This window comes from Rattus norvegicus, chromosome 2, assembly GCF_036323735.1.
Source record: "Rattus norvegicus strain BN/NHsdMcwi chromosome 2, GRCr8, whole genome shotgun sequence".
NCBI lineage: Eukaryota > Metazoa > Chordata > Mammalia > Rodentia > Muridae > Rattus > Rattus norvegicus.
The window spans coordinates 57,443,663-57,460,028 of record NC_086020.1 but is presented as its reverse complement, the minus strand read 5'-3'; the positions used below and the strand labels follow the sequence as shown (position 1 = coordinate 57,460,028).

General features: G+C 42.6%; 1 protein-coding gene across 11 annotated transcripts in view; it reads right to left on the bottom strand.

Moving 5' to 3' along the window:
• Fyb1 (FYN binding protein 1) overlaps nucleotides 1-16,366 on the bottom strand; it is a 148,526-nt gene that overhangs the window by 48,581 nt on the left and 83,579 nt on the right. For all 11 annotated transcript variants that reach the window (XR_010063635.1, XR_010063636.1, XR_005500334.2 and 8 more), the window contains one exon: nucleotides 5,934-6,090. Coding sequence is in view for 7 of the 11 variants with exons in the window: in XM_006232019.5 (XP_006232081.1) it covers nucleotides 5,934-6,090 (157 nt within the window). In the remaining 4 variants the exon portion in view is untranslated. The remainder of the gene's footprint in view (nucleotides 1-5,933; nucleotides 6,091-16,366) is intronic.

Genomic DNA, 16,366 nt, shown 5'->3' with positions numbered 1-16,366 from the left:
ATACTTGTCACTTTGCCTCCCACAACTTAGATTTTTGAAATTATTTATGATTTCTGGTTCCTATTTAACTTTAACCCTTCAGACGTTGCAACGTAGATTGACCCGAAGGACATGAATACAAATTACTCCCCAGAATAGCTTTAGAAGCAGGCGGGGCAGGCCCTGCATGGTCGAAGTCCTTAGCTCCCCAAATTCCTCCCTTGTTCCCAGTTGGAGATTCTGCTGTGCATCCAGGGGAGCTCTAACATTGTCAGCCATTTAGCCCAGCCCTCACCAGGCTGAAGCTGAGTCAGACTCTTCCAGGAATTCTTCCCTGTCTAGGGTATTGTTTTTACCTTTGCTGGTTATTTCTTATCACCATATATAAACATGTGGTCATTTTCGTATAAGCTCCACCTTCCCCTTGCTACCTAGTATACTTGAGGTCAGCCTAGGTTATAGTAACATGAGATCTTGTCTTGCAACACAGAAACAGAAACAAACAAACATTCTTCCCACCCCAGTTGTTGCTCCTTAAACAGAGTCTAAATTGACTTTTTCCAATATCTTTCTACCTGTGTGCATGCATGTGCAGGCCTGAACAGCAGTTGGACTTGGGTATCTCCAATTATCACATTACACTTTATATTTTGAGACAGGGTCTTTCTCACTGAATCTAGAGCCTTCGATGTAGCTACTCTGACTGATCTGTGAGCCTCGGGACCCTACCTGTCTCCACCATATCTGTACCCCCTCACTTCTTCAGAACTGGAGGTTATAGATACATACTTTTTAGTGTGTGATGGGCACAAAACTCACGCTTGTGTGGCAGGAACTTTCCAGTTGCTAAGGCCTTGGGTTTGGAGCCACGCATGATCCTCACTGTGAGTTTCATAAATAAATCCAAATTCTGCTGTTGTTCCCTTCAAAATGTATCCATAGCACAGTCATTTCTTGCTGTCCCCGACAAGGACAGCCCATCTTGGCCAGAACGCTTCAGTAGATTGGCTGCGTTTCTGCAACATCTAACTGGTTCTGGTGCTGCCTCCATATTTACTCATCTACTTAAAGTGACCTTAATGAAAGGCAAGTCAAAAAACCTTGGTGCTGTGCTTGCATCTCACTTAGGGTGACAGTAACAGACTGTCACAGCACATGGAGCCCCTAGTGAGCGTGCCCTCTTCCCATTGCTTCTCTTGCTGCCTTTAGTGCAGTCCTGCACCTTCTTAGACTTTGGCCTCTTTCAACTTCTGTTTTCTCTGTTCTCTGCCTTGAGCAGTTCCCTCCCCCGCAGCTTTAAGTCCACGCCCACATCCCCTCGCTTCTTTGCTCCCTCCCATCTCTGTTTAGCTGTAACTACAAGCTGCCTGTAACACCCCTCACATTTTCCTTTCCTGTTTTCCCTCTCAGCACTTGACCCTTACTGCCCACTGCAGTGTCTTCCATCTGTCCATCTGTTGCCATTTCTCCTGCCCTTGCTTTATACAGAAGCAGAGATCTCTGTTTTGTGCATGACCGTCCCTGAAGTTCAATTGAAAGGATGCAGAGAAGTGACTCGAAGATTTGTAGAGTGAATATTTTATACAGCTTTAAAAAAAATCTGTATGCATACACTGTAGCTGTCTTCAGACACACTAGAAGAGGGCATCGGATTCCATTACATTTGTTTGTGAGCCACTGTGCGGTTGCTGGGATTTGAACTCACAACCTCTTTAAGAGCAGTCAGTGTTTTTAACCACTGAGCCATCTCTAGCCCCAGATTTTAAAAGCTCAATAGGTTATGACTTGAGAATGGATTTTGAGTAGCAGGAGGGAACAGGACCCACAAGGGCGGGGCAAGAGGTGCAGAAACACCTTCATCTTCTACTTTTCTGCCTCAAACCTGACCCATCAGTTTCCTCCATGCTCTTGAGCATGACTATTATGGCCCATTTTGCTTTCGTTTCCTCTATGTGTTTATCTAACTTCCCCTTCAACGGGGGAAATTTCTCATCTAGGTATTTCCTCATTGTGGAATCTACTGCTGGGAACTCTAAAACAGTTGAAGCTTTCTGCTTTGAAGAGTTGGATAAGCGTCTGCATGCCCTTAACATTTCCCCCTTTTCTTCACATAGTAACGAACTTTACAGTACTCTAAGTATAGATCTTCTAGGCAATGGAAAACACCCAAGCCTCTTCTGTTCTTCCCACGTTCCTTCTACGTTGGATATATTTTTATGGAGTTGGCTGATCCTAGATAAGTCACTTCACAAGAGGACGCCTTAATATGATTGGAGTAATAAACGACTCAAGGTTTATCACCACCAGCGAACTTTGTAAATAACGTGTGGAACAGTGCTGCCTACAAGGATCCAAGCCTGCTGACTTCTTCGTGATTCCTTGCAAAGCTGGCCCATTGACTAGCATCCCGTGCTCTATCACTGCTTTTGAAATCTGTTCTTCCTTCTATAGCCTTCTTAGGAGCCTTCCCCACGACGGATTCTAGGGCTGAGGTTTCAGGGAGTCAACACAGCAGACCTAACTGTGCTATGCTTTAGAAGAATGTGCTATCAAGGCTGGCCTATGACCTACAGATGAACGCGTTTTCTTTATAACTATATGCTGCTGTAAAAGTGGCCTAGTTGATAATAGTATTTTGCTGTGTGAGACCTTATCAACCATGTGACATATATGAATGTTCGCTTTCCTTCTAGGTTTTAGGTCTTCTGACAGCTGTCAGGCCCAAGGAATCTATGAGACAGTGCCCCTGGCCCCAGTGGAAATCTTAGTTTCTATCAACCTCTGGTGGGCTTCTGATGGAAGCTGCCTGAGACATCCACTGCGTTTTCATAACCATGGTTTCTGTATACCCTTCTCATGCTTGTGGAATTGCCTGGAAACCTGTGCTTAGACAGCGCCACCTGCTGGATGTTCTTTCTTCTTTGCCTTCTTTACCTCTCATGTCACTGAACCCTGAGACCCGTGAGTCCTTTTGATGAGTCATTACACTTATGGGTGGCCTGGAGGAGCCCTGAAGCAGAGGATCTAGTGTCAAATAGCCTTCCTTTTCATAATGTCCTCAACGAAATGATAACTGACCTCCAGAGCTTATCAACTTTTAGAATTCTTTTTTGAGCATTTGTGAAGATTTCATACTAAAAGTTTGCTATACTCAGAAGCTTTGCTGAAGCTGTTGTCTGGGGGCAGGGCTTTATAACATACTTTAGAAGTGCTAGGGTCCTGAGCCCACTGTGGTGGCATATGCCTGCCATCGAAGTAGAGGCAGAGGCAGAGGCAAAGGAGGCAGAGTGAGAGGCAGAGTGAGAGGCAGAGTGAGAGGCAGAGGCAGAGGCAGGGGCAGGGGCAGGGGCAGGGGCAGGGGCAGGGGCAGGGGCAGGGGCAGGGGCAGGGGCAGGGGCAGAGACAGAGACAGAGACAGAGGCAGAGTGAGAGGCAGGGGCAGGGGCAGGGGCAGGGGCAGAGGCAGAGGCAGAGACAGAGTGAGAGGCAGGGGCAGGGGCAGGGGCAGGGGCAGAGGCAGGGGCAGGGGCAGGGGCAGGGGCAGGGGCAGAGACAGAGGCAGGGGCAGGGGCAGGGGCAGGGGCAGGGGCAGGGGCAGGGGCAGAGACAGAGGCAGGGGCAGGGGCAGGGGCAGGGGCGGGGCAGGGGCAGGGGCAGGGGCAGGGGCAGAAACAGAGGCAGGGGCAGGGGCAGGGGCAGAGACAGAGGCAGGGGCAGAGGCAGGGGCAGGGGCAGGGGCAGGGGCAGGGGCAGAGACAGAGGCAGGGGCAGGGGCAGGGGCAGAGGCAGCAGGATCTTTCTAAGATCAAAGTCAGCTGGGCTACATAATTCTAGGCCAGCCAAGGGTATACAGTGAGGGTCTGTCTCATACAAAATGAAAAACAAAACTAAAGTGTAAAATAAAAGTAAATCTATGAAAAAATTCTGAGATCTAAATTTAATGAGTTAAATTGACCAGAGGTTTAAAAAAAAATACTGAGGAATAAGAAACATGATTCTATGTGAAAAGAAAAAAAATTAGATGGAAACTAAATGTTTAAGAGAATATATATTAGTTAATGTTATATATTAGAATATATATTTAGGTAAATATATAGCTAATATTAATCAGGCTAATAATACTAGTAGTAGGTAGATGCTCACACTTTGATTTGCTAACAGGATCTCCCAAAGTGTTCACAGGGTGCTCAAGTCTTCAAACAAACATCTCTAGGTTCAAATGCCTGGGAGGCTGTAATGTTAATATGCGCATATGTAGTAGCCACATAGAAGATAAGACCAACAAGCTGCACATATGTACTTACTTCCTAATTTGAAACGCCCATGGAAGTTATGGTTAAAAATAATCATGGGTAACTCATAGTAAATGTGTTTTCAACTACTGTTCAAAATCGTAACCGTGAAGCAATTAAGGAAGGAGTGAATGTGATTTTGTAATTAATACATTCTATTATGTGGATTATGGGCAAAAGGCTGACACATCATAGTGGGAATAAGGTGCAATCAGATTATACTATTATAGTGGAATGTCACTGTATTGGCTAGTTCTGTTTCAACTTGACACAAGCTGAGATCATCAGAGAAGAAGGAGCCTCAATTGAGGAAATGCCTTTATAAGATCCTGCTGTAAGGTTATTTTCATAGTTAATGATCAGCGGGGGAGGGCCCAGCGCATTGTGGATGATGCCACCCCTGGGCTGTTGGTATTGGATTCTACAAGAGAGCAGCCTGAGCAAGCCATGGGTAGCAAGCCCGTAAGCAGCACCCTCCATGGCCTCTGCAGCAGCTCCTGTATCCAGGTTCCTGCCCTGAGCGAGTTCCTGTCCTCACTGTCTTTGATGATGAACTGTTATGTGGCACTGTTGGTGAAAGAAACCCTTTCTTCCCCAAGTTGCTTTTGGTCATGGTTTTCATCATAGCAACAGCGACCTTACCCAAGAAAAGCTGGTATCAGGACAGTGGAGTATTGCCGTGCCTCACACGGCCATGTCATTTTGCGGGGAGGATTGTGGAAGGACTTTGGAATTTTTGGCTAGAAAGGTCATTCATTGAGTGTTGAGAGCTCTGAATTCGACAGGAGCTTTGAAGAAACGAATGTCCAAAGCACTGTAGACAGCGGAGGCCTGGCTCGTAAAGTTTCACAGGGAAGCAAACAGTCCTCTGGGCATTTTGGGTGAAGAATCTGTGGTGTCTGGTCAGCTGGAGCTGAGAAATCAGCCGTGCTTAAGAAACTTGGCTGAGGTGAAATCTGGAAAGTGTTTTCTGGGAGTCGGCACATAGAATCTGGGTTCCAGGTATGGCCAAGGTTGTACCTTATGCGTCCAGCTGAACCTGGTAGTATGGGAGTCACCTAGGTGGCACTAGTTCTGAGGGTGTGGAAGGGGTCATGGAACGTATCTGAGATTTAGCGCTGTGCGGCAGGACTGGAGTCCCTGAAAAGAGCCCAGGAGATGTGACTGGTGAAAGTGCAGCCCAGCCACAGCCAGGAACTGTCTGTCGTTTTGGAGATGCCAGTGCCAGGGGATGACCACCAAGAACAGCAGCAGCAGTGGGGCCAATTGGAGCCTAGAAGACAAGCTGTGTGTGTTGCGGAGGGCAGAGCTGGAGAAGTGACCCAAGCGTCTTAGCCCAGAAGATGGTCAGTAACCCCAGACAATTGGACATTGAGTTATTTACACGGCTGGAGTTCGGTTTTGCTTTGGTCAGATTGTGAGTGCGCCCTGGCTCTTCCTACTTGAAATAAGAAAGCACGCGACATAATTTTGATTTTTTCTTTTCAAGGAGCCCACAGGTGAGAGATTTCAAACTTTAGAAACAGCCTGCCCTTCCCGCGATCCCTGCCTACCGAAGTACCACACAAGTTTTCCATAGACCATTTAGCACTCAGCCATGCATAATTTGGAAAACCCTGGCCAGACACTGCGGATGAAATTGTAAGATGATCCTTTACTTACTTCAGGTCAAGGGGAGGCTTAATGTTTCTGGGGGGCAGGCTGGGGGCTGGCAGATGTGCTGGGTGAGACGCCGGCAGCGGTGGCTGGCTGGCTGGCTGTGTAGGCGGAGGTGGTGGCAGGGAGGTTGTCGAGTAAGGTGTCTGGCTTTTGTTGGAACCTAAGAAGCAAAGGATGGTAAATTAAGACAAATCTGCGGATTATAAGATCTCACTGTTCCAAAGATGCAGAGACGATCTTGAGCAGAAACCTTAGAAGTATACCCCTTGTTGAGTAAATGCTTTAACGAGTCTTAGTATTTTATGTCTGTTACCTTTTCTGAGCTTTTTTGTAAACCTTGGTTTTAATACTCTTCATTTTGCCAACAACTCTATATCAATTTCATAGCACATTCTTCCCGATTTTGCCAATACACTTTATTTTCTTTTCATTAGATCTGCATTTTAGACCAGAGAAATCTAACACTCACATCTACTGTCATTGAAACATACTTTCTTTTTGACAAGCTCTTTGATTTTTTTATTTATTATTTATTATTTATTTTAAGTATGTGAGTACACTGTCACTCTCTTTATACATACCAGAAGAGGGCATCAGATCCCATTACAGATGGTTTAGAGCCACCAGGGGTGCTGGGATTTGAACTCAGGATCTCTGGAAGAGCAGTCAGTGCTCTTTATCACTGAGCCATTTCTCCAGCCTGCTCTTTGCTTTTTAACAAATGATATTTTGTTTGGTATTTAAACATGGAAGCCTATTAAATCATCCTATGAGTAAATCGGATACATTGCTAAAATTATATTATAGATATTAAGAAAATTTAAGCACGAATCATCCACATCCCCCACCATGCCTACTGTAACACATGTATTTTTGAGTGTTTTGATGCAAATGTATGATATCAGTATATTGTCTCCTTTTAATTCCTCTAATATGACTCTGTTGCCTTTTATTTTATTTTGATTTTTGATATGGGGTCTTATTGTGTAGACTAGGCTCTTCTGGAACTCAAAGAGATCCTCTTACCTTCACTGCTTGAGTGCCATGATAAAAGCTGTGCTAACACACCAAGTTCCCTGCTGCTTTTAAATTCTGCAACATGGTATTCATCCTGGGATGTCTATTTGCTGGTCTCATGGCTCTGATATCCAAAGGGAATATTCTGTAGCAAAGAGCATGGGAGTGAAGTCCATGGGCTTCAGTCCTGGCTTGGACCAGTTAGTTCTTGCTTTCTTTTATAAAATAGAGCTCACAAGGATGGTCACTTGTATTGTGTGGGATGTTATGATCCAATAATACAAGGCATTTAGGATAGTGTCTGGCAGGTAGTAAGTTCAATGTTTTATTTTTTTATTTAATAAATTTTTGTAGAATGCCTATAGTATGCCAAGTTCTAGGTACTAGGAACACAGCAGAGATAAATCAGACTGTTTCTGAGGAAACCTATAATCCCTAAACACATAAATAATACTTAATAAATGTGGACTATCATGTACATTGTGAAATGTATGATGAAAGGTGAAAATACTATGTAACTGTGTGTGACGGGTGTTCTCTCCAACTCTGCATTTAGTGACCTGACCACAGTACATTGGAAACAGACCATATATATAAGCATATTATTTCTCATAGAAATTGAAAGCACCAGACTTCATTCATTATTTTCGTGACTATCTTGAGAAAGAAAAGAGCAAAAACACTGACAATGACATTTAGACCTGAGTCCCATTTCTAGTTATCATATTATGCACTTAGCCATAGTTATAGTTATGTTTTTGTTGTAGTTAGAATAGTTATATGTTTTGTCTAACTCATTCCCAAATGAATGAAGCTCTGATGTGTAATGTTGTTACCTTTGCTCACTGATTACTTGAAAATACTAATCAATATTTAGGTTGGTGTTGTAGTCACTCATTGATAGGCTACCAGATACAACTATGTGCGTTTACTGCAGGCACATAAGTACACAGGCACATACACAACTACACACTCTTAGTAGTTTTTCATGAGAATTTGCCAGCATGTTTCAGTTGGCCCCTGAGAGTGTGGTCCTGGCTAACGGGTGGAGGAGAAAGGCCTCTGTACCTTCCCGGCTTGTTTAGACTCTTTTCCTGTTTCCCCTTCTCCATTTACTTTCTCACTTGAAATTTTATGCTTTAAAATTGCTTGTTGCACGTAGTTTCCTGGAGTATGGAGTTTGTGTCACTTATTGTCCTTGCTTGGATGTGAGGTTTTAGAGAGGACAAGAGGATTAATTAATTTTAATTGAAAAATGTATTAATTTTATATCAATTTAAACACTAGTGCAGATTTCTATCTTTATAGCTATGTTTCTTTTGAAATTATTAATCTATTCAATTCTCTGTCTATATTCTACATAACATTTGCTTGTTCTTATTGATTTATACAATGCCTTTATTAGGAGCATCAACCTTGGGGCTAGAGCGATGATTCAGTTGTTAGCAGTGTGTACTTGTATTTTAATTAATAATCTTATAGGACCACTGTCGTTCATGTAGCCTGGTGTTGACTGACTTGCTATTATATGACCCATGACAGTGCTTATTAATTTGAAAATGCCCCTTACACCAGAGCATAAATATTAGATTATTGGGCAGATGAAAAGAAGTTTTGCTATTTTAATTCACAAGTAAGTGATTAGTAGCCAAAGAGAATAAGCGACTGTGAGTGAATGTTAATAAGTCACTGCCTGCATACAAAAATGCCTATTAACCATCTGTGACTTGCATTTCACAGATGAGATTTTGGCAGGCAGAAGCCATTACCATATGAGAGTGAGCTAAGGACCGGAAGGGAGAAGTTACAGCCGAGGGCTCGGCAATGTCTGGTCTTTGGAATTGGAAACACTGAGAAACCGCTCTACCTGTACACAGACATCCAGAGTCATTTTGGAAGAGCATATTCTCCTTTCCGTGGGACTTGGAGCAGAAAGGGGTGAGTTTCAGTTGCTGGCAATCTTGTGTGACAGCAGGACAAAGCTTGCCTGAGAGTTCACCAAAACCAGAGAAGGGCAGGACTCAGAAATAGAGAGGAATGGAATGGGTTTGAAATAAAGATGGCCATTGGGAAATTGTTAAAAATCAACAGCAAGACTTCATAAGGCACTAAATTAACTGTGAATTGTTCCTACTCCTTTTGACACACTGAAGTCTTCCTGTGATAGATACACTAGGAGTTGGCGGTGAAATACTTTGCTTTGCAAAATCTACAGTCACTCTCAAATACTGCAGAGAAAAACCATCTGCATCTATGAAAAACAATTCTAAAACAAAGCGTCTTTGTTTTTCTGGGACAAAGACGCGAGCAGACTAACCTCAATATATATATGGCTGACTCTCATATCTCAACCATACAGGGTTCATAAAACGTGGCCAATGCTGAGATTATTAAAAGTAAAATGTTCTCTTGTTAGGAGGAGTATAGACATTGAACTATAATGAAACAAGGAGAGATAGATAAACAATATACTTTGGCAGAAAATGTCAGAGAATAAGAGTCCATTCCTGAATTTTAGCAGGGACACTACAGGCGTTGTATACAGTTTTACTTATGCCTTATAACAGTTCTGGCAAATGCTACCATTTGCTTTCTGTTTGGTGTTGAAAACTGCCCGAGTTCAAAATCGATGAGCAATGAAATGGAGATGAACCACAGACATTTTCCTGTTGTTTCTCCCCTTTCTGCTATGGTCTCTTGCTTTTCTCAGTAATCAAACTGAAATTATTAGAAAGTTTGAGTAGACAATAAATTTTCCTAAGATTGAAATGTCATTCAACTACTTTTGATTTTTTTTGAAAACCTTTCTTCTTAGGATAATTTTATAAGGATATTTTCAGTTATATATTGGGCGAAACTGGTTTCAGACTATGAAGTATACGTGGAGGGGTGTGTGGGACGCTAACTTTGTGCTGCTTTAGAATCCTGGTTTGGAAGTCAGGTGACAGGAATGTAGCCATCCCGGAGTTAGTAAATGCTCTCAGACATGCTGCCTGACACTAGGAGAAGATGATACTCCAGAATTAATCAGGGAATTGGAAATAAAGCCATAGAGGTATGTTAAATCTATGAAATAACATGAAGGAACAAGTTTAGGCTTTCGTTGGCATGACGAGTTACAAATTCGAAGTTTGACAGATGACCCCTGTAATCCTGATCTGCAAATTTGTCTTGTCCCTCAAGGCTTGAGCACCTTGCTGGGTGGTCTGTGGTCTTCAAGTACAAGACTGAAAGGATCAGGAGTGTCTTCCTCTGAGCAGGACAGGATTGGCCAGAGATATACAACCCTGTGTCTGTAGACAGGGCTGGGTTCCTGGAGCAGTGGTTCTCAATTCTCCTAATGTTTGGACCCTTTAGTATGGTTCACGTTGCTGTGACCCCCAACCATAAAATTATTTCTCCTGCTACATCATAGCTTTAATTTCGCTACTGTTATGAATTGTAATGTACGGTTGGTTTCATTTGACTTCAAAAAGAGTCTCGACCCACAGGTTGAAACCACAGTGACCTGGGAAGTCAACAAATGTCTTAGTTAGGACCCCCTGTAGCCTACTGCCAACTCTAGTTCAGGTGAAGGAGCACATGGGAAGGAACTGTTCAGGGCACTGAGGCGATATGATGGGCATTTTGATGATAAATCAGATAGGATTAAGAGCTGTCATGGGTCATATAAAAGCATGTCAGTCATGACTCAATTTTATTCTATCATGTAGCTAGATCACATTTATGTATCCGTCAATAAGTTAGACAACATTTAAGTTGTTTGTACTTTTGTTTTTGCTAAAGAATGCCTGCTGTGAACACTCAAACATCTATATGGACCTGTTTCCACATCTTGAGTGTCTATCAAGCATTGTGGGGTAACTTCATATCTGTCATTTGGGAAGGACTGTAGGTTAGTTCCTAGGTTTTGACAGCTTAGGCAATTAAAGTTTAAAAAATAAAATTATTCTCGTGCTCGTGTCTTTGCCTACACCTAGTAACAAACCTGTGGAATACATTTCTGGAAAGTGGAGCTACTGACCTAAAGAACTGAGCATGGAAACATGCTGGTAAATGTCACGTCGTAAGCTTCCTCCACTTTTTGTGCCTCTAGCACACAAAAGCATCTGCTTTGTCATAAACTCAGCAACATTCTTAATGCTGAAGTGTAAAAGCACTGTGAAGTAATACTATTTAATTTGTATTTCTGTACTCGAGGCAAAGGAGTTTGAACATGCCCACAAGATGGTTTATCTGTGTGAGCATGGACATCTCTTACAAACAAGCATATACTAATTTGTAGAGTACAGCATTTTATCTAAACAGGGTACTTGTCTTCGTTTATAGCAAAACAGGACCATCAGACTCCAGGGATTTCACAATCAGGCTCCAAACGTACGCCCTAACTGGCACACATCTATTTTGGAGAAAGCAAACTTTTGGAAATCTTCCTGCCCCTTTGAAGCATGTATGATTGGAGGGGTGCTGAGAAAGCACTCGTTCTCTTGGATGATTTTAGTTAATATAAACCACCACATGGTATACAGGTACACAGACAGCTCCTGCTGTATTAACACATTCAGAGCATCCTCAGCTGCCTTCAGTGCGTAAGCTCTTGAAGCCGCTGGGTCTTACTCTTAGCCTGGTTTGACAACAGCTTTGCTTGTCTTCATTCGGCATCTTCTGATCTTAGCTCCGAAGAACTTGTAAGCTACAGTGGATGGGAAATTTTGCGAACCGATTTAGTTGAGAACAAAACAAGGGGACTGTATTAGTAAGAAATGCTTTTGATTTGAAAGCAAAGGGCCAAGAAAATGTTAACCAGCTTAGAACAGTCCGTCAAAAATGGAAAGAAAAAGTAATACTGAAACAAGAGGGTCACACGGGGAGTCGGGGTCAAAAGTAGGATGGAAGTGAACAGATAGAGACCAAAATGGCTGTGACGGTGAGTGAGAGGAAAGAACCCTTCAGTCACACCTTCAACTCATCTTATTCTTGATGTTAACACCTAGGGCAGAGACCTCCAATCATACAATCACTTTCATTGCTAGTTCATAACTGTAATTTTGATACTGTTGTGAATCATAATGTAAGTGTCCAATATGCAGGGTATCTGTTATGTGACCCCCTGTGGGAACTTCATTTGACCCCCAAAGGGGTCATGACCCACATTTGAACTCAGGTCCTATACCTGCCCAGCAAGCACTAAATCACACAGATCCGTCTCCTTGGCCCTAAAACAATGTTTGACATTAGAAGAAAGGCATTGAGACCCACTGATCTAGAGTGCTCAGTTACTGTTTTGAACTTGTTTATAATACTCAAAATGTATGCGTGTGAATATGTCATCTCCCACATGTGGATATCAGAGGATAGCTCGCAGGAGCTGGTTCTGTCTCCCATCATGTATGTAGGTCTCAGAGATTGAACTCCTGTCCTCTAGCTTAACGGCAGGTAGGTGCCTTTTCCTGATGAATCGTCTTGACAGCTCTCTTCTTTTTTAAGCCTTAAAAAAATGCCTTTCCCAATAACAACTTTGTTGATTATTTAACTGTATGTTACTGTAAAAGAAAACTATTTTTACTGGTGATTTTATTTTCAATACATAAAATCACATAAATCTGGTGCCACAGTGGCAGTAGTCTAGAGGATGGCACAAATGGAGGCAGAAATAGGCATCTAGAGTGTCTGGAGCAGTTGGGCCAGAGCATGCTTTTGACCAATAAATAGGCTGATAGTGGCGCTCATGAGACATATGACTGGTTATTGCGGGAGGGCGCTACTGAGATAAATATGTGGACAATAAGCCAAGATAGTTTCATAATGCCTTCCAGTTTTTGAGTGTTTGCAACTAGTAAGCTAAATAAAGCAATGGAGTTATGCAGAGAAACAAGTACACTTGGGGGTTATTCTGGGTTTCATAGCCCTTATTGGAAAGAAATGCTTAGGATGAGATCTGTTTTGATCTGTGCACACATAATGAGATATGTTGGGGTGTGTGTCCTAAAAGCAAAGGAACATGAAGATAATGTATTACATTATCACAGAGCATGATGGTATTTTTACAGAGCTCTTTCAGTGTACATAAAGAGGTCAGGTGGGAGGTTGACACAATGGATTATTAGGTAAAGAAGCTTGCTGCCCGAGTTTGCTATCTGAAGGAGAGAACCTACACCCGGAAGCTGTTCTCTGACCTCTGCCTGTGTGCTGTGGCATGCACACGCCCTCCAATAAACAAAGCCCAAACAAACAAGTGTATGTTAAAAAGGAGAGTTGAGGTGTGCGGCTTGTATTTCAGTGCCCTGCCGAAACTTTCGGGGACATTTAGGATTTGGGAGTTTTAGATTAGTGAGACTCAACCTCTATCAAGTTGTAGCAGTCATCTTCTTTTAAAACACATTTTAACAGGCAGGTATTAACCATACATGTGATATTTTGATACATGTTTGCATTGCACTAATGACATTGATTCAGACAGGGCATTTAGGTCAACTTTGATCTCACAAATTTATCATTTCTTTGTAATTATAAGACTCTAAGTCACCTCTTTTGGTGGTTTTGTTGTATCAGACACAGTGTTAGAAACAGCCCCCTTTTCTGTAACAGAGCACAGGCTCCGTCCACCTGGTGAGTCTCAGTATACCTTGGCCCCTGCCACCACTGTGTCCCCCAGAGCCCCTGTTAACCACAATTTTATTTTCTACTTTACCAACTCAATGTTGACATACTTTGTTTTGCGTTGCGTTGTTCTGAGGCAGGGTTTCTTTCTGTAAACCCAGCTACACAATCTGTTGAGCAAACTGACCTGGAACTGAGACCCACTCGCCTCTCTGCCTCACAAGTAACACATTTTTTTTAAGTAAAGAAAAAGACAAATACCACCAAGAAAATGTTAATTGAGGGATTTCCCTGACTAGTAGTTTATTCAGGAAGGCTATCTGTTCCTACCACAACTGTGGTATTTTAACAGGACAAGGTAGAGTCAGAGCAGGCAAAGAGCCATAGACCCTGGGGAAAGAACAGAAGGAACACCTAAGGGTAGAGCCTCCCTCCAGGCCTGGACAAAGCGGGTATTTTGGGTACAACTCCAGGAAAGATCCATGAAGGGGCAACGGGGCAGGGCAGACAGAGAGAAAGGATTGCAGCTGAAGAGTTTGTTTCTTCAGCTATGGAAATGGCTGCTGTTGTCATTGCTCTTTTTGGAAGTTTACCTCTGTAGAAGGGAGGGGACCCAAGACAAAAGACACCACAAAAGGCTGAGTTAAGTCAAGACCTAGAGATGAAAATGACAGGGTGGACAGGAAAGAGAGGAGATGAAAGTACCAAGGAGCAGGGCAGTGCAGAGGGAGTAGCAGGGTAGTGCAGAGGGAGGAGCAGGGCAGTGCAGAGGGAGGAGAAGGGCAGTGAGAGGAAAGAGCAGAGCAGTGTAGAGGGAGGAGCAGGGCAGTGAGAGGGAGGAGCAGGGCAGTGAAAGGAAAGAGCAGGGCAGTGTAGAGGGAGGAGCAGTACAGAGAATCAAGTGAGCTGAGGCTCTACATTGGACAGGTCTTTTCTCTCTTTAATAAAAAACAAACAAGCATTTTTAAGGTCTGACTCATTTTTAGATAAAAGTTTGTAAGATGAAGTAGAATTTACATGACAAGACTGACTATCCACTGCAGGGCCTTTTCTATTCACATCCTGACCTCTCTATGAACAGAGACACCTATCTGATAACGAAATCTACCTGATGTATATACTGGTTTTCTCTCAGTCTTGGTGACTGTGCTGGAATGCTGTGATGCAGATACCCCAGTGTGATTAGCCCTTCCTCCACTGACTACTCACAATGCTGCAGGGAACATCTACCTACATCTTCCTAGAAGAAGCATGGAAGCAGGGTTTTTTTTTTTTTTTAAAGATTTATTTATTTACTACATGTAAGTACACTGTAGCTGTCTTCAGACACACCAGAAGAGGGCATCAGATTCTGTTACAGATGGTTGTGAGCCACCATGTGGTTGCTGGGATTTGAACTCAGGATCTCTGGAAGAACAGTCAGTGCTCTTAACCACTGAGCCATCTCTCCAGCCACCGGAAGCAGGGTTTTAGAACAGATATTTTAACATAGAGTTAAACGTAACTTTGCATATTTTGTACTAGTCTAGGCTCTCACAATGCCCTCCTTTAAGGCTTCTACAGCATAGATTTGCTGAAGGTCTGGGTCCCCATGTTTCTCTTTGGATATTTAAAATTATTTTCCCAGTTTCATTAAATAATCAATTTTTCTTAGTATCAGAAAAAATGCAAAAAAAAAAATTCTACTTCAAACAGTGGTGTGATGGTCAGATTAGTTAACGGAAATGCCATCACCAGTTCACAGTAGGCAGTCGGTGAACCTTAATTCCCCTCCTTTATCACAGTTCCAGTAAAGAAAATTCAGTTAAGTTAGATACATATTGATGCCATTTTTAGGCTACTAAAACCCCAAAGACATTATCTATTGTACTGTAACTTGGCTCTCCTTCTGTATTTCACTTTTTAATTATTAAAAATTTGTGTGTGTGTGTGTGTGTGTGTGTGTGTGTGTGTGTGTGTGTGTGTTTGGGGGGGGCAGAGTGGCACAATGTAGTTCAGGGTGGCCTTTGACTTCTGCATATATACCAGATATACTTCACTGTCTCTCATGACCCCTTTATACATATAACACACACACACACACACACACACACACACACACACACACAGATAATTGTGTAGGAAATTGGGGATCTCCGAGAGTGTATAATAACTTCAGATCAGGGGGCTGGAGAGATGGCTCAGTGGTTAAGAGCACCGACTGCTCTTCCTGAGGTCCTGAGTTCAAATCCCAGCAACCACATGGTGGCTCACAACCATCTGTAATGAGATCTGATGCCCTCTTCTGGTGTGTCTGAAGGCAGCTACAGTGTACTCATACAATAAAATGAAATCTTAAAAAATAAATTTATAAAAAAAATAACTTCAGATCAAAATAAACTACCCTATTCCCCTGTCTCTGTCTCCTGACGTGCTGGGATTACAGATCTGTCATGACTTGTTTTAAAGTTCATGATAGTATTCAGATTTCACTTATTCTAGCTTTCATCAACCTGAGGCAAATAGTTTAATAATAATATAAGTGTATTTATAATTTTATAATTTATAATTCTAGACTTTCACTAGAATAATACCAGAGTCATATAGCAGGGCTTAGTAAGTATAGTAGTGTTCATATAGAAGGACATTCAAAGATGCTAATTTGAATCCAAAGCACCCATGTAAGAAGCTTGGCATGTCTTCACGAACCTGTAACCTCAGAGCTGTGGGAGACAGAGATAGAACTGCAGGTTGCTGCAGATAGCTGGCTAGCAGCAGAGCTAAAGGTTCAGAGAGGGACTGTGCCTCAAGGGAATAGGGTAAGAAGTGATGCAGCAGGA